Genomic DNA, 25,314 nt, shown 5'->3' with positions numbered 1-25,314 from the left:
TTTCAGGATGTTGCCATTCAGACACAGGTGCACTGACAGTGCAGAGCCTGCTTGGGATTCTCTCTCTCCTTCTCTCTCTGCCCCTTCCCTACTCTCACAGACGCTAACTTTCTTAATAGTACGTTCTGACAAAATAGGGTTTATCCCAAAAAGGCAAGGTCGGTTCAATATTCATATAAATCCATCAATCTAAAGCATCGTATCCGCTAACTACAAAAAAACAGTCGAGATTACCTCGATAAACACACAAAAATGGCAACTGAGGAAAACCCCACATCTGTTCCTGATAAAGACCCTTCAACAATCATGAGGAGTTACTCCAATGGAGCGAGCACATGTGCAAGCACTGCTAACGTGGTAACTCGTGGGTCAAACAGGGAGTATTTTCTCCTCATCAGAAACGACGCAGGTCGCCGTCACCAGCTCTTTCAGCACCACGCGGGGCTCCAGCCTGTGCAGGAAGACAAGGTGAGAAAGTGACAGGACCCCCTCTGAAGACAATCCAGGGGACGCCTGGGTCGCTCAGTCGGTTAAGCGTCCGACTTTGGCTTAGGTCACAATCTCTTGGTTCACAAGTTGGAGCCCCGCGTCAGGCTCTGTGCCGACAGCTCAGAGCCTGGAGCCTGCTTCGGATTCTGTGTCTCCCGGTCTCTCTTCTCCTCCCCCGCTCACACCGTCTCTCTCTGTCTCTCTCTGTCTCTCTCTCTCTGTCTCTCTCTCTCTCTCTCAAATAAGTATTAAAAAAAAGAAGACAATCCAAAAGAATCTATTTTAAAATCTGTTTGAAGGATGACTTGGTGGCTCAGTTAAGGGTCCAAATCTTCATCTCAGGGTTGTTGAGTTCAAGCCCCAAGTTGGGGTCCGTGCTGGGCGTGAAGGCTAATTTAAATAAACAAATACATTTTTTAAAAATCTGTTAGAACAGGTGAATTCGGGAAACGCTTCAGGCTGAGGGATAGATGTACTCCCCCCGCCCCCAACCTTTACTGTTGGGGAAAAGCTGTCTTCTCCCTTCACTCCTGCGGATCCAAAATTGGAGACTGGTGGTCTTTCCTTCTGAGGCAACTATTCCACTCTCCCCTCCTGTGGCTTGTGTGGTTCCTGATCACTGCTCCTCTGTAGGTGGCGTGTGTTTTCTCTGGCTCCTTTCAAGATCTGCTCTTTTATTGTTTTTTTTTGTTTTGTTTTGTTTTTTTCACGTTTATTCATTTTTTGATATAGAGAGACAGAGCGTGAGCAAGGGAGCGCCAGAGAGAGAGGGTGACACAGAATCCGAAGCAGGCTCCGGGCTCCGAGCTGTCAGCACAGAGGCCCACACGGGGCTCGAACTCACAGACTGCGAGATCATGACCTGAGCTCAAGTCGGATGCTCAACTGACTGAGCCACCCAGGCGCCCCTATTGTTTGTTTTTTAAAGACTTTATCTTTAAGGAATTTCTGCGCCCAGCGTGGGGCTTGAACTCACAACCCTGAGATCAAGAGTCGCAGGCTTGACGCTGAGCTGCCAGACACCCCAGTGCCCTCAGCTGTCATTTGATTTGCCCAAGTATGGACTTCCTGGCATTTCCTCACCTGCTATGCCCTAACTTCCTTGATTTGTGGTTTTGTTTGTGTCATTCTTTGGGGAAATTCTCAATTAGGATTTCAAATCTTTCTCCCGCTCTCTTCCCTCTTCTTCCACTGTTCCCGTGTGTGTGTGTGTGTGTGTGTGTGTGTGTGTGTGTGTGTCTCACACCTTTCTATAACCGTTCAACAACACCTGGGCATTCCGTTCTGCTTTGTTCACCCTTCTTTCTCTTTGCTTTTCAGTTTGGAAAGTTTCTATCGACTGATCTTAAAGCTGTCTTGAGGGTTTCCTTCTTCGGCTGGGTCAGGTCTACAGAAAGAGCCATCAAAGACCTTCATTCCTGTGAGTGTGTCTTTACTTCTAGTATTTCTCTCGATTCTTCCTTGGAGCTCCCCCTCTGTTCACGTTCCCCACCTGCCCTTTCCACACGGCCTTGGGCATGTGCCTCGTGCTGCCTTCAGCCACACCCAGGTCTGCCTCGATTTCACAGGGCGCCTGGGCCCTGGGCCGTGACCCCCCGGGGCCGCTGAGGCACCCTTGCCCTTGCACGAGACAGGGCGCTGCTGCGGTGAGGCTTCTCCCTCGGTGAGGAGGCATCTGGGGTGAATGCAGAGCAGCTATCCCTCCCCGCCTCCGGACCAGAATGGCGGGCTTTCCTCTGATCTTCCCAATGGGAACTTTGGGAACTCAGCGCTGCCCCTGGAGACAACACCCACTGGCTGGGCCCCAGGGGCTTGAACTCTCCAGCCTGACCACCCTCGGCCCCTGATGGGCTCCCGCTCGAGCTGCCTCTGTGCACCTGCCGCGTCTCCAGTTTTCACGGCAGCGGTGTGCCCTCTGCCCTCAATTCTCTAGTGGACCTCAGAAGAGTCACTAATTTCAGTCCGTTCGCCTTTTCTCTCGTTATGAGGGAAGAGAGAACTTCTGAGCTTTCCACATGTCACAGCAGAAACCATAAGTCTCCAGAACGAGCCCTTTGGAAACTGCAGGGCAGTTTCTTCTCAAGAAAAACACTCTCTCCACATGGCCCAGCGGTTCCACTCCTGGGTGTCCGCCCAGCAGAAGCGTGTCAGTGCGTGAACACAGGGCTGACACGCGTGCATTCCCACCAGCTTCACCTGGGACAGCCAAAGGCTGAAAACAACCCACACCTCCATCAACAGGGACGTGCATAAACAAACATGGTAACATCCATGCAAACGACACCAGTCAGCAATAAAGTGGAACACATTCAGATATGCAAGACCAGCTTTTGTGGAAGAAGACAAAACTCAGCACAAACTGCATAAGTGCGTTTACATAAAATTATAGAAAATGCAAAATAAGCTTCAGTGACAGAAAGTGGACAGGGTGGTCACCAGGAACGGAGCCTGGAGGGGCAGCAGGGAGGAAATGCAGACAGGCATGAACAACTGGGTGACAAGCTGCATTTATCTTGACTGTGGCAAGGTCTTCATGGGTGAATATGTCAAAACCTACCCAATCTTACACTCTATAAATGTTCAGCGTATGCTTGATCAACTATACCACAATAAAGCTGTTTTTAAAAAGAGGAAAAAATAGGGGCGCCTGGGGGGCTCAGTCAGTTGAGTGCCCAACTTTGGCTCAGGTCATGATCTCACAGTTGGTTCATGAGTTCGAGACCCACGTCGGGCTCTGTGCTGACAGTTCAGAGCCTGGAGCCTGCTTTGGATTCTCTCTCTCTCCCTCCTCTCTCTCTCTCTCTCTCTCTCTCTCTCTCTCTCTCTCAAAAATAAACACTAAAAAAAACTTTTAAAGAGGAAAAAATAAAATTAGTTTCATGTAACACTTAGGGATTGGTTATAGAATATACAGAATTACTGGGGCGCCTGGGTGGCTCAGTCGGTTAAGCGTCCGACTTCCGCTCGGGTCATGATCTCGCGGTTCGTGGGTTTGAGTCCCACGTTGGGCTCTGTGCTGACAGCTTGGAGCCTGGAGCCTGCTTTGGATTCTGTGTCTCCCTCTCTCTCTGCCCCTCCCCCAATTGTGCTCTGTCTCTATAAAAAATAAATAAAATGTAAAAAAAAAAATTTAGAATATATACAATTACTTCTGTCACTGAAAAAGAAAACATAAGGTTTACAGCAGGACTTTTGTTTTTACTGAGAATTAATTCAGATCAAGAAGACACCTGTAATACATGTGCACTGTAGAAAATGATATTTTTAAGCAAATATACCAAAACTTACCCACCTAGACAAATAAATGCTGCTTTCCCCAAAACACAGGCTGTGAGAAAAAACATTCTACTCTGGTATGTGGCCATTACGCAACACAATTCTTGGACTGTCTCCTGGATTTGAAATTACTTCAGTTTATGAGCAACATAAGAAAGCTACTTTTATTGTTTTATGATCACACCTGGCAAATGAAATCCTTATTACATTTCCCACTTTAAAGCTAGAATTTCCAAAATGTATTTGAAAACAACACAATTTTGACACAGCGTAACATGGCCTTTTTACAATTTCCTTAGTATTTTTTTTCAAGAACATTATCTCGGAACAAAACTGGCTTTGTCTTTCCTCCCATGGAACGCACACACTGAAAAATCAGTCACCGTAGAATCATAAAACTACATGTTTGTAAGAGGAACAAGAATTAATTTCTGGAGTAGAACAGGGGTATGCGAGAGGCCTGGACGTGACACAGACAAAAATATTACTCCAAAAACCCCTATTTTATCACCACCACGTTCATCCACCCTCGTAATAGCACGCATCTTCTATTTAGAATTTTTTATATTACCTTAATCGTATAATGTTAGACACATTAACAAAATAGTAATAAGGACACCTAAGTTGTGAAGTACGAAAGCTGGAACACAGGCTTGGTGTCTACATCAGGAACTGGACACCGTGAAGTCTGGGCTCTTCCTGACCCACCTTACCTCCCATCCCACTACTCCACAGCCGGCCTAGAGAACAGCAGGAAGAATCTGGAGTTTTAACTCCCATGTTCCAAAATATATGACCCTACTTGTGTATGGCTGGGCTTGCTCATGCTCTATAAAAATGGCTTTTGATTCAACACAATGTTCCAAGATCAACAATCCCACGTAGTCCTGTGTGGCCCGTTCGTTTTTACTGCTGTATTTCATTGCACAGACGTGCCACAACTTATGTCCCAGTCGGTCCATGTTGCTTGGTCGCTTCCAGTCTGGCGCTACGACCTTGCTCACATCCCCTCGGGCACCCGTGGAAAAGGTGTGTCAGGACTGTGGGTCCCAAACTGGACAGCAGAATCACAAGCAGAGGCTTGTTCGAGGTGCAGATTCTTGCAATCGATCCCGATCCTCAGCCAGTAGCTCTGGGGCCAGAAATCTTCATTTTCACAGACAGACCCGCATGGTCTCCACACATCATCCTTAACAAACCATGTTCTAAAGACAGCTCGTAATTGCTGGGGCCAGGCGGCATTCACACATTCAGACTTGCAAGATCGTGTTTTCCAACTTGCTGCATTATTTTATACCCAAACCAACAGTTATAGGCGTTCCAACAGTATATATGCTTGACAGAGTTTTCCCAAATCTAATGGTTGTGAAATAGTATTTCATTTTGATCTTTTTTTTTTTTATTATTTCTATGCTTCCTTATTGACTAGTCAAGTTTTCCCTTTTGTGACACGCCTATTCACGCCTCCTGCCCAATTTCTAATTCTTCTATTGACATGTAGAATTTTGTTTATACCATCCTGGATATTAATGCTTTGTGGATTATATATGCTGTGACTACCATCTGTGGCTTACCACTCACCTCTTCTAGCATGCCCTGTAAAGCACAAATCTTCACTTTTAACATGGTTGAATGTATCACTTTTTTCTAGTATGATTAATGCATTTTTGGAGAGTTGCTGAATAGACCCAAAATCATACAAATATTCTCGTATTTTTTTGAAAAGTTAATGTTTTTCCTTTCACATATAATGTTTGCACTGGTTTTCTTTGGTGTGAGGTAGGGATCCAGATTCGTTTCCTGTTCCACATGGATAACTAATAACACTAGAACCATTAATTACACAGGCCACTTTCTTCCCGACTTGTGGTTCTAGGAGATGACATGTTCCAAATTTTCAGATACTTGAATCAATCTGATCTCTTCCTAACCTCACTGGTCAATTTCTCCAGTCCTGTGCCAAAAGTACATTCTATCTACCACAGCCCTGCCAGGCTTAGGAAACCATTTTCTTCTCCTTTCCTTCCTCCTGTTTTCTGGGATATCACATCAATCCTGGCCTTTGTTTCAAATAAATTTAGGAATCAGACTGTCAAATTCCCCCAAGAAACTCTGGAACAATTTGCATTTGAAAGAGCATTTGTTTAATCTACTTGGCAATATGGGAAAACTAACATTTTTACAATGTTGACTCTTCCTTTTTATTTGTTCATTTTTTTTAATGTTTATTTATTTTTGAGAGAGACACAGAATGCAAGCAGGGGAAGGGCAGAGAGAGAGGAAGACACAGAATCTGAAGCAGGCTCCAAGCTCCGAGCTGTCAGCACAGAGCCCGGATGCGGAGCTCGAACTCACACACGTGAGATCATGATCTGAACTGAAGTCGGACACTTCACCGACTGAGCCACCGCGGCGCCCCTTATCTTCCTGCTTAAAGTTTGAGAGAGGGAGCATGAGCAGGGGAGGGGCAGAAAGAGAGAGAGGGAGAGGGAGAGAGAGAGAGAGAGAGAGAGTCCCAAGCAGGCTCCTCTCTGCTAGCACAGAGCAAGACAAGGGCCTGGAACCCACAAGCTGTGAGATCACGACCTGAGCTGAAATCAAGAGTCAGGTGCTTATCAACTGAGCCACCTGGTGCCCCAATATTGACTCTTCCTATTAATGTATGATGCTCTCTCATTTTTTTGTTTAATGTCTTGGTTCAAGTTTTTTAATTTTTTTTTCAACGTTTTTTATTTTTGGGACAGAGAGAGACAGAGCATGAACGGGGGAGGAGCAGAGAGAGAGGGAGACACAGAATCGGAAACAGGCTCCAGGCTCCGAGCCATCAGCCCAGAGCCTGACGCGGGGCTCGAACTCACGGACCGCGAGATCGTGACCTGGCTGAAGTCGGACGCTTAACCGACTGCGCCACCCAGGCGCCCCTGTCTTGGTTCAAGTTTTTAAGTATTTCCATGGGTGATTTCAAGTCTCTGTTTTTATCAGGTTTTTCCCACTAGGTACCTTATGTGTGTTTGTCCTTAGAGTAAGAACTTTCCGAATTCTGGGTGATTTACTATGATGGTTCTAAAATTGTAAGCCCATTAAAAAAAAGAAAACCCACTAAAAAAAAAAATTACTTCTGCTCTAGTTCTAACTTACCACACTTCCTAACCCCCTTACCTAAGGTAACCCACATTTCATCATTTCCTTATCTTTTCAAAGTTTTTCTTTGTGGTTACCCTTGAAATTTTACTATGTATCTTACAACGACAAAAGTTAAAATTTTAATCCCCCCAGCCATTAAAAAAGAAAGAAAGAAAGAAATTTAAACACTAACTGCAGACACCACTTTAGAGGGATGGGTGTTGGCATTTTGCCCACTCTGAAACCACTGCTCTGGGACTTTTTCTCCCTGTAGCATTTCAAGACGGTCCACTAGAGGAGAACTGGTGAAAACCATCCTCGTTTATCGCCAAGTGTCTGCATCTCCCACTCATTCTTGAAAGACGCTTTGCAGAGTCCCGGATTCTGGCTGCTTCTTCCTCTCAGCCTCTGGAGCTCAAAGGGACTGGAGAGACACGGACTTCCAGTTCTGGTTCCAAACCTCCCCAAGGAGGGTTAGGCGGAGCACAGAAACACGACAGTCAGGGGCTGAGAGGTGAGGGGACACAGTGCCGAGGGTGAGAGAGGTTCTCTTCGCTTCCGGACACCCCATCAAACTTCGGGCCAGATCACGCCTCCTGGACCCCGAGCCTAAAGTGGCTCCGGGGCCCACAAAGCCCACAGGCGTCACCTGTGCCTCAGACAGCTCTCGGGGCTCCAGACATCTGCCTAACCCAGCTTCGTTTTGACCGAAAGCTCCTTAAAAATGTTTCAAGCTTGGGCGGCTCAGTAGGTTGAACATCCACTCTTGGTCTCAGCTCAGGTCGTATCTAACGGTTCGTGAGTTCAAGCCAGCACTGGGCTCCGTGCTGACCGTGCAGAGCCTGCTTGGGATTCTCTCTCCCTCTTTCTCTGCCCCTCCCCGATCATGCTCTCTCTCTCTCAAAATAAATATTTTTTTAATGTTTCAATAAAATTATTTTTAAGTTACTCAATACTTTTATAGGATTTCATCCTCAGCTTCTTCCCACCGTCATATGGACTATACAGCACACTTTGCATGTAACAATTTAAGTGTTCCCAATTTCTGAACTTAACTATTAATTTATTAAGGGAAACCAGAAAATCTATGCATAGTGAGACACATCTGAGTGGCATTTTGACGAACTTATAATAATAGCAGTTTTGCCTTTGGGATTTTGTTTTTTTTTTTTTAATATTTATTTAAGTAATCTCTACATGTGGGGCTCAAACTCACAACCCTGAGATCAAGAGTCACCCACTCTTCCAACTGACCTGGCCAGGCGCCCCGCCTTCTCAATCCTTTATACTAACATGTGAACTTCTAAATGTAACTGAAGACGTGATTGTGAAATTTGGATGCTAATCACATGTTTCTACAGGGTCAGGGAAGAAAGACAAGGAGTCCGTGAACTTCTGCCCTCTGGGGGCTGACTGAAGGCAGGGAGCCCGACCAGTGTAAAGAGGCAGCAGGATGATCCCGGGCCGGGGCCGAACGTCTCCTCAGGTTCCCGCAACCACCACACCGCTTCGCCCACGGGGGACAGCGGTTGAAAGAGCAGCCAGTCCAGATGCGTACTGTCCCCACAGAACGAGCAGGGCCTGCTTTCTGTAAATGCAATTTTTTAAAGACTTTCAAACAAGCTTACTGCAGTAAGAACAGGGCAGACGTCTTATGAAACCCCTGAGGGACTCTGACAACACCTGCATTGTATCAGATTGTTAACTCCCGCCAGACACTGCCGGGGCGGACAAGCATACCTACTTGTCACTTAAAGGGAGCCCAGCACACAGGCAGGATTACAGACCTTTGAAGTCTAAAGTTAAAATTTTTCAAGTGGGCAATACTAGAATTTTCACCAAAGCAAAAAATTTAAACAAATTTAAATTTAAGTAAAGAATATGGGGCGCCTGGGTGGCTCAGTCAGTTAAGCATCAACTTCGTCTCAGGTCACGATCTCCCCATTCACAGGTTCGAGCCCCGCATCGGGCTCTGTGCTGACAGCTCAGAGCCTGAATCCTGCTTCGGATTCTGTGTCTCCCTCTCTCTCTGCCCCTCCCCCATTCATGCTCTGTCTCTCAAAAATAAATAAAACGTCTTTTAAAAAATTTTTAAATAATAAAAAAAGACTCCTAATAACATAAAATTTTTACAATAGTGATTACAGAATGTGGATTTTTAATGAATTTCATATGGCAATGAAGACATTCAACACTTAAAAACAATTACACCAATACAATAAAAACACTTGCTGTACACAACACTTATAAATGCATACTTTCCCCCCAAAGAAACTTGTTTTTCACAGATTTAAGCAACAAGTGATTTACATAGGATTCTTCAAATTCCAAAATATGTACACAATTTTTGTCTCTACAGAAATCGATGTGCAGTGGTTGAGAAAGAGTGCTGTTTTGTCCAACAACGTAGTTCTTACGAAACTTTCTATCAATACACATTTTCCAGTAACCACACGTTTTCCTTCCATTATCAAATGAAATTCTGGACATGTGAGCATACAGAACAAAACCACTCTCATTTCCAAACACGATTTCAGATGAGATCACATGTGGCTGATCACGACTTAACCTCAGCCACACAAGTACACACATGCACATGGACGCTCACACACGCGCACGCACACACACGCGCGCGCGCACGCACACGCACGATCCCAAATCTCCATGACTCCCGAAAACACCACCACTAAGGCCACAGCAGCAGCTGAATGGAAGCACGTCAGAGGATGACGTGGTCGTGATAGTAGGGTGTCCTGCTCCTGAGAACTCTCCCCAAAAGCATGAGGCCTTGTGCCCTCGTGGAGACGCGGGAGGAGTGAGGAGGTCGGCCACTCCCGTTGGCGAGACAGTGAGCAGCTGCCGGCCACAGAGGGCACTAGTTTGCAGAGAACTAAATGGCCATCAGAAATATTTATTTCAAAGCTTCCACTTTTTTTAATCCGGCAGAGATCTGGTTCTTAAGTCTGATTCAACTGTGTTTGTATACGTTTTTCAGTGCTCCTAACAATGATTCTAAGACACCCAGACATTCAAATTAAAACACAACAGGAGCCCAAGAGCGTGGACACACAGATTGGAGGCCTGAGGCCACCCGCACTCTGGCGCTGGGGGTGTGGTGCCCCTAGGTCGGCAGGGGCCAGATGGCAGGCTTCATAAATGACTTTCTGCGCCCCCCAGGCACCGACCTCAACCGCCCGTAGCAGGACGGGTTTCTCCTGGTCCTTCTTCCCTTCCAGACCGTGTCAATCATCTCAAAATCATTCCAGAGAATTTGGGGCTGGAATTCCTCACGAGGTACCACACATGGGACCCGAGCCACGGGAGCCTCAAGTGAGACGCGTTCACTCAGGACCCAGGGCGGCCCACGTGCTCCTCCGCCAGCCGTCACCACCGGAAGTGGGGCACCCACGATCGTCTTCACGGTCACCCTCTTGTGCCTCTCCAAGTGCACACACTCAAAGGATTAAAAATAGGAGGGCGGTACGCAGAGACGGCTCTTCATCAAAACCGTGACTGAGCAAGAAACACGAACTCACAAACAGCGGACAACAGTGAGTCCTGCGAAGGCAAGAGCGACGGGCTCGCCCAGGCAGTGGCAGGGCTGGCACGCGGGGGCGTCCCGGCTGCTGAAACGGGAGCAAGCTGCCGGCCTGCGACGCATCGCTGCAGCCGCCCCTGCCGGCCGCTATGATTGTCTGTCCTGCCTTCGCAACTGAACTGGGCATCCCAGCCACACGCAGTGGCGAGACGCCCCCGGTCTCCAAACGTGCTGTTCTGAGGTAGTACTCATTTATTTGCATTGTTGGCTCTCAAACACCACCAAGGAAGTGAACCCCCTTAGAAATACGCAAACCAAAGTGTAGAATAGAAAATAAATAAGGTTTTGTTTTCAGGTAGCAGGCAGGGCCTTCTTCAAAAGGTCAAGTCACATTCAATGGATAAGTCATCTGTAACTTCTCAAAACTGTTTATAACCATGGCTATAAACTAAAGTGCTTTAAATTTTGCTTAGTATCTGAAATCAGTGATTAGAATCACATTTTTGAATTTGCTAACATGAGACCTCAGGAGATTGAAATGATTTTCCACAAAAAGAGCAGAAACTTTTTCTTTTCAAACGACTCTCCAAATGTAAAGTCTGCATCCTACTTCTGTTAGCGTCTAACATCCAGGTTGTTTCACGTAACTACGACGGGACGGAGTTGAAGCTCCGTGACGGCACGGCACACGCTAAAACCTCACGCGGAAGCAACCCTCAAGTCTTCCAGCGCACCTGCCGTGCGTCAGCCAACGCGGGTGCAGCTCCGCAACCTTCCCGGCACAAGGCAGACATGTATAATTATTCCAGAAACGCTACACTCTACTTGCGCCTCACAGTAAGTACGCGGGTTCACATTTAACTCACACAAACGTAATGCCCTCCTGTCGACTGTCAGACGCCAGCAACTCACAACACACGACGTGCTACGGGGAAGGGGCTTCGTCTCCACTGCACGGAGGGCGCCAGCACACACACAAGACGAAAATAAAACTTAGGACCATACGTTTTGCTGTACATTTCATGCAAGCTGGGTACAATGAGAAAAGAACATACAAATCACCCTCGTCAGGGCCCGACTCTCAGAAAAAGGGCTTGACCAACAGGAGAAAAGCGGCACCGGTCCACAGGTCCACGGTGAACCACGCGACTAAGGAACGCCGGCAACCTCATTTCTCTTGTAACAACGCAGGGATGTTGATGTTCCAGCCAATGGCTTGCCTGTCAAACCCGCAGGTGAACAGATTGCACATGGGGTGGTCCTCACTCCACGCCGAGCAGCACACCATTCTTCTGTGGCCCTATTATCACACAAACCAGAATTAGTATATCCTTCCTAAGGCAGAAGCGCAATAAAACCTCAGCCAGATTTACAACTACACGAATCAAGGCGACGGAGTCGAAAGAAAAAAACATTAACGGGCGGCATTAGTCAACACGAGCCACAAACCGTGCACGTGGCAACAAGCTTTCAGCCACGTGCTGCAGAGAGGCCGAGGCGGGGCGAGGGGCGTCAGCACACGTGACCAAAAGCATTTTGTGATTCTTTAATAAAATGAGTTAAGATTATAGTCAGGGAAAAAGAATATATGATCAATTTGGAGATTTTTAATGAGCTAGATAATATTTGGGAATAAAATAAATGAAATCCATTCAAAGACCTCAAAGACCATTTTAACAAATAGTTGGCTCAGGTAATAAAGCGGCCAGAAAAATACATTTCGTATCAAATAAAACAAGGATAAAATAAATGATCTTTCAAGTCAATTCCTGCTACCTTCAGGAAGTCCAGCTAAGTTATCAGAATGCTGGAAAAAATTACTGCCAAACACTAGCAGAGTTTTTAGAATGTGATATACCTAGTGTATACATGTAGAGACACAGCGATGCCTCGGCACATGTGAATATACTTCCAGATTAACATGATCACGGTCTAGTGATAAAGTACAAGAAACAGGATTAAGGAAAGCTGACAGAAATTCCAGAAGTAAAAGGAACACTCAGACGAAGGGCACAGGGACACCACCCCCACCCCCCACCCCCCTGGGTGGCTCAGCTGGTGAAGTGTCAGACTCTTGGTTTTGGCCCAGGTCACGATCCCACATTTCTGAGATCAAGCCCCGCATCAGGCTCTGCACTGACAGTGTGGAGCCTGCCTGGCATTCTCTGTCTCCCCCTCTCTCTCTGTCAATCTGTCCCTCCCCAGCTTGTTCTCCCTCTTAAAAAAAGAAAGGAAAAAAACAAGAATGGCACAGAAGTTCCCTGGTAAAGCATCCACATGTGGAAAGTGCTCTCTATGACAAAGAACACAACAGTCCACAAAATAAAGTATTGCCAACAGAAACCCACACAACAAAGGGTTTCAAGAGCAATGTTGTTAGGCTTCTTTGTTAAAAACCTCAGAAGAAAGAGGGAACGATGCATCCATTAACTGGCAGTGATCAGGACTCTGCACAGGAACCAGTTAAAGATCAGTCAACTCACGGCACTGCCGACAGAAACCCTCAGGTCAGGTGCTTAGTAAGGGGGTAAGGCAGGGCCAGCCAGCACGCAGAACGCTGGCAAAGCAGCACTCGCCCAGGACCCACCTGGAGTCCAGCCTCCTGTGTCCCTCGGACCCGAGCGCACAAGGACATGCCTGGGGCACATGTGTACTTTAGAAACGCCCCGCCCCCCTCTCGGGTCACAATGTGCACACTGCACAGAGCGCTGCACACCGGCCACGGGCCAGTGTGCTTTCTGGAACAGCTCACAGACACGCTGCACCCAGAGCCTTGTCCCTTGGCCCCTCCAGCGCTCTACAGAGCTCGCTTGGCATGAAACACACTTTTGGGAAACACCACCTGCACTCTCCCCGAAGTAAAACAAGTTCACGCTTCAGCCACCTTCACTCTAGCTACCAATTTCAAATAAGGTTGTTGTTTTGTCTTCTTAAAGTCTGTCGGTTCAAAGAAGCCGGGGCGACAGAAAGCAGGGACTGCCGGCTGTGGTTCCAGGACACCGAGCCCAGCATTTTTCTATCTGAAGCAGTGTCACAAGTTCAGAATTAAGTGAAACGTTACTCATCAATCTTAAAAATAATTCTATTCAACACAACACTTCAGGAGGAAACAAATCCGAGCACCACAAATTCTACAGTTTCAACAGGGCTACCGTGTACAGACAACCAATGCGAGCTGCCTCCACGGGATCAGCACCACCAGAACCTCTCACAACTCCGTACTTTCTCGAGGAGAATGTTCTCAAAGTAGAAGTCGTGCACGCCCGACCTCGTGTTCCAGGCGCAGTCCTCACAGGCCGCACAGCGCCGTCAGGTACCACACATGGGTCCCAGCGTGTTAACGACGCAGCGCACATGCACAGCACTGACTCTGCAGATGCCAAGCTCGAACCTTCCCTTTGTCGGGGGGAGGTGAAGATTTTATTAGGCACTCTAATTTCACGAGTACCTTTTCTGTGACGCGTACTCAAAGAATAGAGTTTCAAAATGAACTTAGGACAGTACGCATACAAGCCCCGAGGGGGACAGCAGGTGAAACCCCGTGTTGAGGGCAGAGGCCTTTCACGGAGAGTTGGCACCACGTAAAGTCAGGCCTCGCTGACAGCCAACACCCTTCGCCGTTGGCCTCTGAAGCCACCTTCGGTCTACAGCTCCTAACACCAGGGCCAGCCTGCGGGTCACAAACCACTCTGTGAGGCTTTACACAAGACGACGGGGGGCGCCTCCACAAGGGGTCGGCAGAGCCATGGCCATGGGGCAGCAAGCGTGGCAGGCGCTGGGGGCACAGACGCTGACTGCAGCGTCAGGGGCCACACGAACTGGCTCGCCCACGCGGCTGTCACACTGACACACGGAGAAGGCCGTGGGAGGAAAAGGAGGGGGGCCGGGGGCAAGGCTCAGTTAAGCACCAGGCCTGCAAGGGTGCGGCCTCAGCGATGGGGCTTGGGGGGTAGTGGGGGAAGATGGGAGGGGAGGGGCAGGGGGATGCAGGAGGGAGCGTATGGGGGGTTATGCATCACAACAACATCCACTGCCCCACAGGAGCCATCGGGAAACACCTAAGTGTGAACTCCCAGGTGGCACGCAGGGAATGTGCATCAGCAGGTCTGAGCCGCAGCCACAGCCACGAGCACCACACTCCCCCTCCCCCGCACCGTCTGGGCTGACTCCCAGCAAAGCTGCATCTAGATGGGCTTTTCCCGTCCTGCACCTGCCAGGGAAAGGGCTCTTCCGGTCTGGGCGGGGCGGGGCGGGTCCTCTTCTGAAAGAGGCCCCGCGGCCCACACCTCTGCGTCCGAGTGAGGGCGCACACTTTCACTTGCCAAGAGGTGAGGCTGTGATGTCCCGGAGGGGGACCGCCACCATGGGCGCCGTCTGCTCCCCACACGAGACTGGGGGGCAGAGTGCGCCATCTCATTTAAGTTTAAAGACACGTGGCACACTCAGTTCAGGTACTGGGGAACCCTTCAACTTTAAATTTTGTGAGTCCTAAACACAGATCAAGTACTTCCAGTGAAATCTAGCGTCCAATGACAGTAGGAAAATAAGAATGTGACACCTCTGGTGTGTTTATATCGATTACAATTATAAAAGCACTTAAGTCTAGCATATCTGGATAATTTAAACGTATCGTTAGTTTCTCTCTTTTTAGAAAACCTAAAATGACATGGGGCTCGTCGGTCAGTGGTGACCTAGGACACAGACTCCACGCTGTCCCCAAGGCTCGCTGCCAACGTGCGGGGCGAACACGCGGGGCGAAAGCACACCTACCTGCCGGCTGCTACGGGGGAGCCGAGCCAGCCGCACGCCCGACATGTCGAACAGCCTCACTTGCCGGTTGTCGTGTGGGAGGGCGATTATCTTCTGGCCGACGCATACATTGATCCTGCGAAGGAGAGACGAAGTGGGTTATGGATGAAGTCGGGACGGCACAAGTCTCCGAGTTTACAGACTATCACGCGGTGGGAGACTTCGCACCATTCACGCTTCAAGGCAGGGCTATCTGTCTGCAGCGTCAGCACACAGAGACCGAGTCACTTACCTGTAATCACAGTGACTCAAATGCAGCCCCACAGCGTTTGCCCAAAGGTGGCTCATTCTTCTCCTTTGAAGTTCACCGCCCCAGCCCGATTTTATACTCACATTTCAGCACACAGGGGATACTAAATCTGCATAAGGATCAATAAAAAATAATCCCCCCTGCAAAAAATACTTCCCCGGAAGTCTAATGCACTTTTCCAAATGCTCTCTTAAACACCACATGTACATGAATAAAACACTGCATGACAAGCCACCCTCTCAGGACATAACAAGCAGCCCTCTTCACCTGTTGATGGCAGAGTCTGTGCGAATAGTCGCAATGGGGGACCTCATATTCCTTAAATCCCAGACCTTCACGGTGCGGTCATCGCTGCCCGAAACAACATTATCTCCCACGGTGAACACGGCCGAGGTCACGGTGCTACAAATAAAGGGCACAGGTTCAAAAGATCATCAGCAAGTCCCAGGATGCAGACACAAGTCCTCTCCACCTGCGTAATGAGCACACAATCCCGCTGCCAGAGACTGGTAAGGCAGGTGGAAAGGCTACTGGAGACGTGGAAACGGATAGTTGTCTCCGACTCCACTAACTCCTGCTTAAATCTCCCTGTGAGTGTAAACACAATGAGCATTAGAAAAGTACAGTCCATTCTACTCAGCTGTACCTTCTCAGGCAATGGAGCAAAGAGAAGCTACCGGAAGACATCGATTAGACAGAACCTGCCAAAATGTCTACATACTCGCACCTGATAGCACAAATGTAAAAAAAAAAAAAAAAAAAAAAAAAAAAAAAGAAAGAAAGAAAAGAAAAAGAAAAATCCAGCCTAACTTTCAGTTTAATCAGAACATTGGAGAAAAACCCATTCCTTTAACTCAACAACCACCACCACCACCACCACCACCACCGATTCAAAAACGTGCCAAGAATTTAAACAAAACCTTCTCCATGGAAGATTCACAAAAGGCCAAAAAGCCCATGAAAAGATGCTCACTGTCAACCACCAGGGGAACGCAAATCAAAACCACAGCATCCCATCTCACTCCCCTTAGAATGCCTTCCATCAAAAAAACAGAACACAAGCGTTGGTCAGGACGTGGAGAAAAGGAACCTCATGCCCTGTTGGTGGGAATGCAAGCTGGTGCAGCCACTGTGGAGGACAGTGTGGAGGACAGTGTGGAGGCTCCCTGTATAGTTAAAAATAGAACTACCCTGTGATCCAGCAACACCACTACCGGGCACGCATCCCAAGGAAACGGATCAGTACCCTGAAGAGGTACCTGCGCCCCCATGTTCACAGCAGGCAGGACACGCAAACCACCTAATGTTGACACACGAATGTACAAAGAAGATGGGATGTGTGTATGAACAACAGGGTCTTACTGGGCCATAAAAAAAAAGACGGAAATCCCGCTGTCATCACGGGGATGAATGTGGACACCGTGCTACATCAGGCAGTGGAGGGGGGCCCACGTGTGACGCACAGAGAACAGGGGGAGGAAGGGAAGCCCGGACTTGAAGCCAACGGCCCCTCTGAACCCCCGTCTCAAACGCAGAGGAGCGTCAGGCCTGGCCTGGTGCAGAGGCCGCGACAAGCTGGGAGGGACTCTGACGCCCGGCCTCCCCCGTGGACTCCGGTTCTCAGGGAGTTGTGGCCAAGTTAAATTTCAGTGAACATTCTGCTAAATTAATGAAAAAAGTCTCCACAAAAGACCGTCTCACCTTATGTTAATGAAATGCTGAAAGACATTAGGTTTTTAATAAATCACCGTCCTGACAGGTATTGTAGGGCATCAAAGGGAAAAGCTGGCGCGGGGGCCATGGCTCTCAAGGCACCCTCGGACTCGGGTCCCTGGGGGAACCCACTGTGCCACGACTGCTCACTGGAAAAGCTCAGACTCTGCCGAACTCCAGCCGACTCATTTATCTTGTCGCCGAGAGCAGCCGGGCGTGTGCTTCCAGCTGACAGCGCACTACCTTCTCACCGCACACCACTGGCCGATCTGGAACATTCCGCTCCCTCCGCGGGTCTCAATCACCGGAGAGACTGTAATGCTAGCACTCCTCATTAGGACTAACAGCTGTCTTCCCAGTCACACAGAGACACAAAGCTGTTTTGCATAACAATCTGCCGGAATTTCATAGCTAAGAAAAAAAAAAAAAAAACACACGATGTGTGGAAAATGCTGGCCCGGAAATGCCAAGCAGTGCGCTCTCCTGGCCCCACATCAGAAACAGCGCAGAGCCCCCAGCTTCTCACCTTTCAGATGGAGCTCCCCGCAAAACCAAGAGATCCGTTTGCACCAGAAGGACAGAGCAGAGGAGCAAGCACTCAGGCAAGGGCAGGGGCGTCCTCTGGACGGGAGTCCGCCTTTGAAGGGCGCATCCAGGAGGAAATCAGTGTGGCCCATCGCCCTACCAAGGACGGGGCAGTGTTCATGACATCCCTGCGGCCCAGCACAGGCCGGCAGGACAGACCACACCTGCCGTCACGCCTGCACACAACGGAAGACCTGTCCTGACCACGTCCTCCCTGGCTACCGCTTCCCACTTCCCAGACCGTCCTTTGAAACTAAGCCCCGCACAGACGAAGCAAGTCCTCTGCAGCCTGCCCTAACATGGAGGGTCCTGGAGAGCACACGCACTGTGCCCGGCCCACCCGTGTACTCCTCAGTGCGCACATGACGCACATGGGCCTGTGTCTTAAGATCTCAGACAACTAAATGGAAAACAACCCTTTTCCAAATGATACATTTCTGAATACTCCTTGATGGCGAACTCTCAAAAAAGCAGGCCCTAAGATAAACATTTAAAGGAAAAGTCACACTTGTGTCACATCTGGTTCGCTTTCTGGATCTAGAATTCAAATGCTCCCGGAAGAAAGAAGTTAAAGCAGCGCCAGCTCAGTATCCAACCCGGTCCCCCTCCTCCCTGAGCCTGTCTTCGGCAAACCGAGACGTCGTCACCGACAGGACCGAAGTGCAGGACCGCCCACTCAACGGAGCAGGTCCCGCTCGCCTCAGGGAACATGCCACAGCGAACAAGGTGGAGTGAGGACACCCCGGTGGGGCAGCGACGGGACAGGGGCAGTTTTCGGGCAACAGTGTAACTGTGACACTGAAACGTGCCGCTGCTGGGACTTGTGACAACACTTCAGAGAAGCTTCGCGATCACCAGGGTCACCATGCCGCAGCGATGGCTGCGAGCGGCATCACAGGTGCATCAGAACGGTGCCTTTCGTTAACCAAGCTCTCCTCCAGCGCGTTTTATTAATTGAATCAGTAACTTTTCCATAGAGTATTCAAAGATGATCATTCTACACAACTTGATTTAAAGGGGTTACAGAGATTTTTAAACAAGGGGGTTACAGAGAAGTTAAACTTAGGAAGATTCACAGGGTAACCTCATGCTTGTAGTATCAAGGGCCAAGGCTCTGATTTCCTTTCTGTGAAGCCTGGTCACTATTTCATTCTGATCAAACAATGTAACAGCCAAGCATAAATAAGTTTCGAACATTTGTAATTACATCAACAACTGTGACACGAGGCACCTGGGGGGCTTGGTCGGTTAAGCGTCTGACTCTTGATTTCGGCTCAGCTCTTTTTTTTTTTTTTTTTTTTTTTTTTTAAATTTTTTTTTCAACGTTTTTTATTTATTTTTGGGACAGAGAGAGACAGAGCATGAACGGGGGAGGGGCAGAGAGAGAGGGAGACACAGAATCGGAAACAGGCTCCAGGCTCCGAGCCATCAGCCCAGAGCCTGACGCGGGGCTCGAACTCACGGACCGCGAGATCGTGACCTGGCTGAAGTCGGACGCTTAACCGACTGCGCCACCCAGGCGCCCCTCGGCTCAGCTCTTGATCTGGGTTCGTGAGATTTTGGCTCTGCGCGGTCAGCAGGGGGCCCGCTTGGGATTCTCTCTCTCCCTCTCTCTGCCCCTCCCCTTCTCTCTCTCTCTCAACATAAACAAACATTAAAATACAAATAAGTTAGGCGAAGAGTGGTCTCCCTCAGGTTTTAATAACCTAACTGTCCATTCCCTTAGCTTCTGAATTCAAGACGTTGCTAGTTACGTGCTGATGCGCTCACAGCCAGCGTCCCAATGTCAGCATCACGTGACTCTGGGCATAAAAACTAGGATGTGAACAATTTAAAAGGCTTCCCTTCTTTTTTAAATCTTCCAAAAGGAAAACTGTTTCTACATCAGCCTTGAAATAATATGATACAGAAAAGCCCTGTTCATCAGAATAACCAGGAAAATTGAAGTTAGAAAGGTATTAGGAACCGTAAGATTTTTACTCTCCAGAAACCGCAAAGTCGAAGAGAGAGCGCTCTTTCCTGAAGAAGCCCCAGAGGGCACGGGGCCGTCCTGGATCTGAGGTGAGCTGTCACCGGCCTGGGAAGACCCCTCTTCTTCACCTGGACGTCCCTCACACCACAGTGGGGGTGACTCCACGTAAACCCGGGCTGCGGGCGCCTGAGGGCCCTTGTGGCCCGGGGACCGTGTGCAAACACGTTTCAGAACTGGGGGTGTGAGCGCGTCCACCAGAAGTGGCACAGGACACACGGAAGATGATACACACATGACATGTGGACACATGCACACGCATGTGCTGGCATACCCACCAGACGTGACACTGGCTGCACGGAACACGACGTGTGTGCGTGTGTGTGTGCATGAAATGAGCCAGAACTGAGCTCTGACACAGAAGTGACGCTCCTTCAACTCTCTGAGGAGCAAGTGTCCTTTACGCCAGCATATGATTTACTCACGGAGGGAGCCTGAGGGGCGAGACACCCTTGGCACCAGGAGGCACCCGTGGGCCCCACACTCAAGCACCCCCTCACTCTGAAAGGTCAGAATTAGCTACCAGCACCGCCTTCCAACACCTCACATTTCCTTACTCATCCAGAGGAGCAACCCAAGCGATGGGCCCCGGTTTTTTAACACATGTGGAATTCACACTTACCTTCCCAGGGGGCCCGGAGTTCACAGCCCCTCCCCCAGGACAGGTGCCGCCTCGGCACAGGGCACTGCTCTTCACCAGACATGTCACGGGCATCAGCAGTCACGGTAACGTGGGTGGGGGAATGCCACGCACACAACAGGAAAGCACTTTCATCTGTCAAGTTCACTAAGCTTCCGCCACACTATACTCCCTTAAGCAAAGGTTCCGACTCTAAAGCTGGTGACTCTCCAGGACTGTAAGTCTTGGAGCCCCATCCACGCATCAGGCAAGGAGCCCAGGAGACCAGCGAGGGAGGGGGTGCAGGGCTCCCCAGTGCCGAGTCTCACAGCAAGCCTGCCTGCACTCATGGGATTCCAGGGACCATTGTCACATGACACCCTTGACAGTATCCAATCACCTCCAAGTCCGTGCATCCCACGCTGACCCTTGGACAGCCCGCCACAGCACGCTGACGGCAACCCACTCCTCATACGGGGCTGTCCTCAGGCACACCCGCTGGTCCGAGAAGCTGACTTTGCACACGCTGTTCCTGGCCCTCCCTGCAGGGACGCTTCACCAGACGGGTAAGGGGGGGGACATAGCACTCAGTCCACGGGAGATGCCAACACAGAAAAGCACTTCCAGGGAGCCAAACCTAAACACTCAGAGCAGAAACAGCACGTAGGAGGTCGCTGAATGCACCCAAAGTCCCTCTCAGAGCACCCACTTAAGACGGTCTTTTTTTTGGGAATGCAAGCTGGTGCAGCCACTCTGGAAACAGTATGGAGGTTCCTCAAAAAACTAAAAATAGAACTACCCTACAACCCAGCAATTGCACTACTAGGCATTTATCCACGGGATACAGGTGTGCTGTTTCGAAGGGACACTTGCACCCCCATGTTTATAGCAGCACTATCGACAATAGCCAAAGGATGGAAAGAGCCCAAATGTCCATCAATAGATGAATGGATAAAGAAGATGTGGTATATATATATACAATGGAGTATTACTCCGCAATCAAAAAGAATGAAATCTTGCCATTTGCAACTACGTGGATGGAACTGGAAGGTATTATGCTAAGTGAAATTAGTTACAGAAGACAAAAATCATATGACTTCACTCATGAGGCCTTTAAGAGACAGAACAGACGAACATAAGGGAAGGGAAACAAAAATAATATAAAGACAGGGAGGGGGACAAAACACAAGAAACTCTTAAATATGGAGAACAAACTGAGGGTTACTGGGGGAGTTGTGGGAGGGGGGATGGGCTAAATGGGGGAGGGGCCCTAAGGAATCTACTCCTGAAATCATTGTTGCACTATATGCTAACTAATTTGGATGTAAATTTAAAAAAAAAATAGTAACATTTAAGAAAAAAAAAAAGACAGTCTTTTTTAGGGGGCGCCTGGGTGGCTCAGTCGGTTAAGCCTCTGACTTTAGCTCAGCTCATGATCTCACAGTTCAAGAGTTTTGAGTCCCGCGTGGGGCTCCATGCTGACAGCTCAGAGCCTGGAACCTGCTTCAGATTCTATGTCTCCCACTCTCTGCCCCTCCCCTGCTCACACTTTGTCTCTAAAAAATAAATAAAAATTAAAAAAAAAAAAAAAAAAAAAGACAGTCTTTTTAAAAAAGTCCTGGTCCTTGAGGGACTTTGGAGAAAACACTAAGTGGAGCATCTCACTCTGAGAACAGAAAGGAAATGGAGCATGACTCTGCTCCGTCGGCAGCACCCGCACCCCGCGGGTCCAACGCCTCGGCCGAGTGCAAGCAAGTGCGGACGCCTGGCGGGTGATCCGAGCCCACCGGGGCCTGGCGTGGGCAGGGGCCAGGCACACGCACCACGCCAGCTCTGCCATCGGGCGGCTGCTCTGTCCCCACTCTGCTCGCCGCACGCCTCGCGCCGTGGCTTCTGCTGACACGTGCAGGTTGGTCCGGACACGACTCAGCTGTGAACGAGTCTGTGACGGCGCAGAGTCAGGAGGTGCTTAGTCTGTGGTCACAGCCTGACCATCTTCTCTTGGGTCATCTCGGTGCGAAGTGAAGCGACCTGACAGCTCACGACCAAGCTGTCAAGTACACTGAGTTAAATGCACTAATTTCCCTGAAGTCCTTATTTTTATTAGTTCCCTATCAGCTCTACTTAAATGGGGAATTTTGAAAGCGTAAATAAATACTACATCTCCTCTTACTTTTAAAAACTATACTCCAAATTGGAGACAACTTTCAAATGCATCAGCCGGGGACTGTTAAGGAAACCGCGGGCCCAAAGCCGGAGGTGCAGGGAGTTGCAGGGGCCACATGGGACACCCCCCGAGGTCTCCCGGAGCAAAGCGGCGGCACCCGCAGAACGGCCCCGTTCACAGGAAAACCAGCCTCGCCTGCGTGCACGAGGTGCAGAGGACCCGGCCCAGCAGCTCGAGACGCACACAGTGTTCGCTAACATCCCCTGCTCGTTTCCAGGACACCATGACAAAATGTGTGTGAATACAAATGACACTTGCAAAACCACACCTTAACACGACCACTGGGGCAGAATACCAGAAGTTGACACAGTCCAGGAGTCCTTTCTGTCTCTCAACCAACTACTGCCAGTAGTTACAGAACTCTCTACAACCTTCTCAAAACAAAATTATTTTCAAACCATCTAATCAAAAAGAAGACAGGGGCTCCTGGGTGGCTCAGTCGGCTGAGTATCCAACTCTTGATTTCGGCTCAGGTCATGATCTTATGGTTCATGGGATCAAACCCTGCATCAGGCTCCACGCTGACCATGTGAAGCCTGCTTGGGATTCTCTCTCCTCCCCTCTCTGCCCCTCCCCCATGCGCACACACATTCGAGCATGCACTCTTTCTCTCAAAATAAAAATAATAATAAGGGGCACCCGGGTGGCTCAGTTGGTTGAGAATCCAACTTCAGCTCAGCTCATGATCTCACAGTTCATGAGTTCAAGCCCCACATGGGGCACGTGCTGTCCATGAGAAGCTTGCTTCAGATTCTCTGTCCCCCTCTCTGCCCCCTCCCCTGCCTGCATGCACATGCTCTCTCAAAAACAAACATTTAAAAAATAATAAAAATAATAATAAAAAGAAGACGACTGAACCAGACTCTCAGGCACTTGGGCAGGGAGTGCAGAACTGCAAGAGGCTTAGGCTCAAAGGCATTTGAGGCCAGCATGATGCTACGGGCCCTTCTGGAGCCATCCCCCAGTACTGAAAAGAAACCGTGCAGCACAACACGCTCCCCACATCCTCCTTCTCCTCCTCCCGGACAAGGGCTTACAAGTGGCTACCAAGAGTAACAGACTTACAAACCAAAAGCAGTCTACCAAAATCTCAGCCTCGCAGGTGGTCTGTCACCAGACTGCCATGCATCCACCCCTACCACGGGCCTGCATACAAGCTGAGTCACTGACCAAGCACAGAATTCAAGACTTAAATCAACCACTATCCAATTGAAGGGGTCATGATGTCGAAAGGCTTTCTTTTTTTTTTTAAGCATATTTAGAGAGAGAAAATGCGTGCATGCCCAAGTGGGGGGGGGGGGGGAGGGACAAAGGAGAGGGGAAGGGGAGAGAGAGGGGGAGAGAGGAGGAAAGAGGAAAGGGGGGGAGGGGGGAGAGAGGGGGAGGGGGAGAGAGGGAGAGAGGGGGAGAGGGAGAGGGGGAGAGGGAGAGGGAGGGAGAGGGAGGGGGAGGGGGAGGGGGGAGGGAGGGAGGGAGGGAGGGAGGGAGAGAGAGAGAGAGAATATGAACGAATGAATCCCAAGCAGGCTCCACACCATCAGCACAGAACTCATCGCAGGGCTCGATCTCACGAACTGTGAGATCATGACCCGAGCTGAAATCAAGATATGGACACGTAACCAACTGAGACACCCAGGCACCCCAATGCTTTTTCTCTTTAAAAGTATAAAGAAAATTGTTAATAACCTGACACAAAATTCAAAGCCACTTTCACCTTCATACATAAATGACCTAGAATTTGGTATTTACTATGATATATCTTCCCTGGGAATTTGGGAATGAAAGCATATGATCATGTCTTAACTTTAAAGCAATCGTTATGAAAAAAAAACTATGAACATTATCGTATCTCCAATTAAAACCAAATACAAAAAATAAAAATAAATGTTGTTACCAATAAAAAAGCAATCATAATTTTTAATCTGATTTTTTTAAATTTTGTTTTGTTAGATGTAGTGTTTTGTTTTCTTTAGAAGAAAGCACCAAAGTTCACATTTGGAGGATAAAGTTATTACTATATAGGGAGAATTAAAGCAAAACAGAAAGAAGAAACTTTGCATTCTCAGAGATTTTATCCACGGTGAGCTAATTCGAGTTTCTTCAATGCCAGAGTTTATTCACACTTATGAACACTGTCAGCTGGGTACAGACTAGAGTCATTGGCCACCCACAGGGAAAGCTTAATGACCAGTGACTGCCTCAACTGTCAGTCCCTTTTTATAGCAACTGAAACAAAACAAAACAAAACAAAACATAAGAAAAACGTGAGGCGGGGGTGGGGTGGGGGTGGTTCCGCCAGGCCCCCCAGAGAAGCAGTTGTGCTGGGCAGTGCAATCCTCGTGGGCAGCTCTCACGCCGCCTTCAAGGGACACTTCACGGATCTCACCTGAAGGTAAGTTTGGGTACCACGAAAGCTTCCTGCAGACGCACCTCTGTACACACGGCCCACGTGGTAAGAGTCCAGCTGGGATGACCGGTGTGCCCACGTCTAGGCCGGTGGGAGCGTGCCACTGCTTCCCAGGAGGGAGGGCAGGGCATCCTACAACGACACTGCCTGAAACGGCTCACCTACTCAATCATCCCGTCAGGGGAGAAACTCGTCAACACACAAGGATTTAGCTTATTTCAGATGAAAAGCACTGGATTTCAGCTCCAC

General features: G+C 49.0%; 1 protein-coding gene across 6 annotated transcripts in view; it reads right to left on the bottom strand.

The window, feature by feature from the left end:
* Positions 1-25,314, bottom strand: part of WDR37 (WD repeat domain 37) — a 74,447-nt gene that overhangs the window by 2,261 nt on the left and 46,872 nt on the right. For 3 of the 6 annotated variants that reach the window (XM_042944731.1, XM_042944730.1, XM_042944728.1), the window contains 2 exons: positions 15,753-15,887; positions 15,197-15,311 (listed from right to left, as the gene is read on the bottom strand). In XM_042944731.1, the coding sequence (XP_042800665.1) occupies positions 15,197-15,311; positions 15,753-15,887 (250 nt within the window). Of the gene's footprint in view, positions 1-8,992; positions 11,727-15,196; positions 15,312-15,752; positions 15,888-25,314 lie in introns of those variants that run through there. The other 3 variants (XM_042944733.1, XM_042944732.1, XM_042944729.1) reach the window with 2 other exon arrangements.

This window comes from Panthera leo, chromosome B4 (genome assembly GCF_018350215.1).
Source record: "Panthera leo isolate Ple1 chromosome B4, P.leo_Ple1_pat1.1, whole genome shotgun sequence".
In the NCBI taxonomy this organism is placed as follows: domain Eukaryota; kingdom Metazoa; phylum Chordata; class Mammalia; order Carnivora; family Felidae; genus Panthera; species Panthera leo.
Note: the sequence above shows the minus strand (reverse complement) of the source record. Positions and strands in the feature narration are given on the sequence as shown.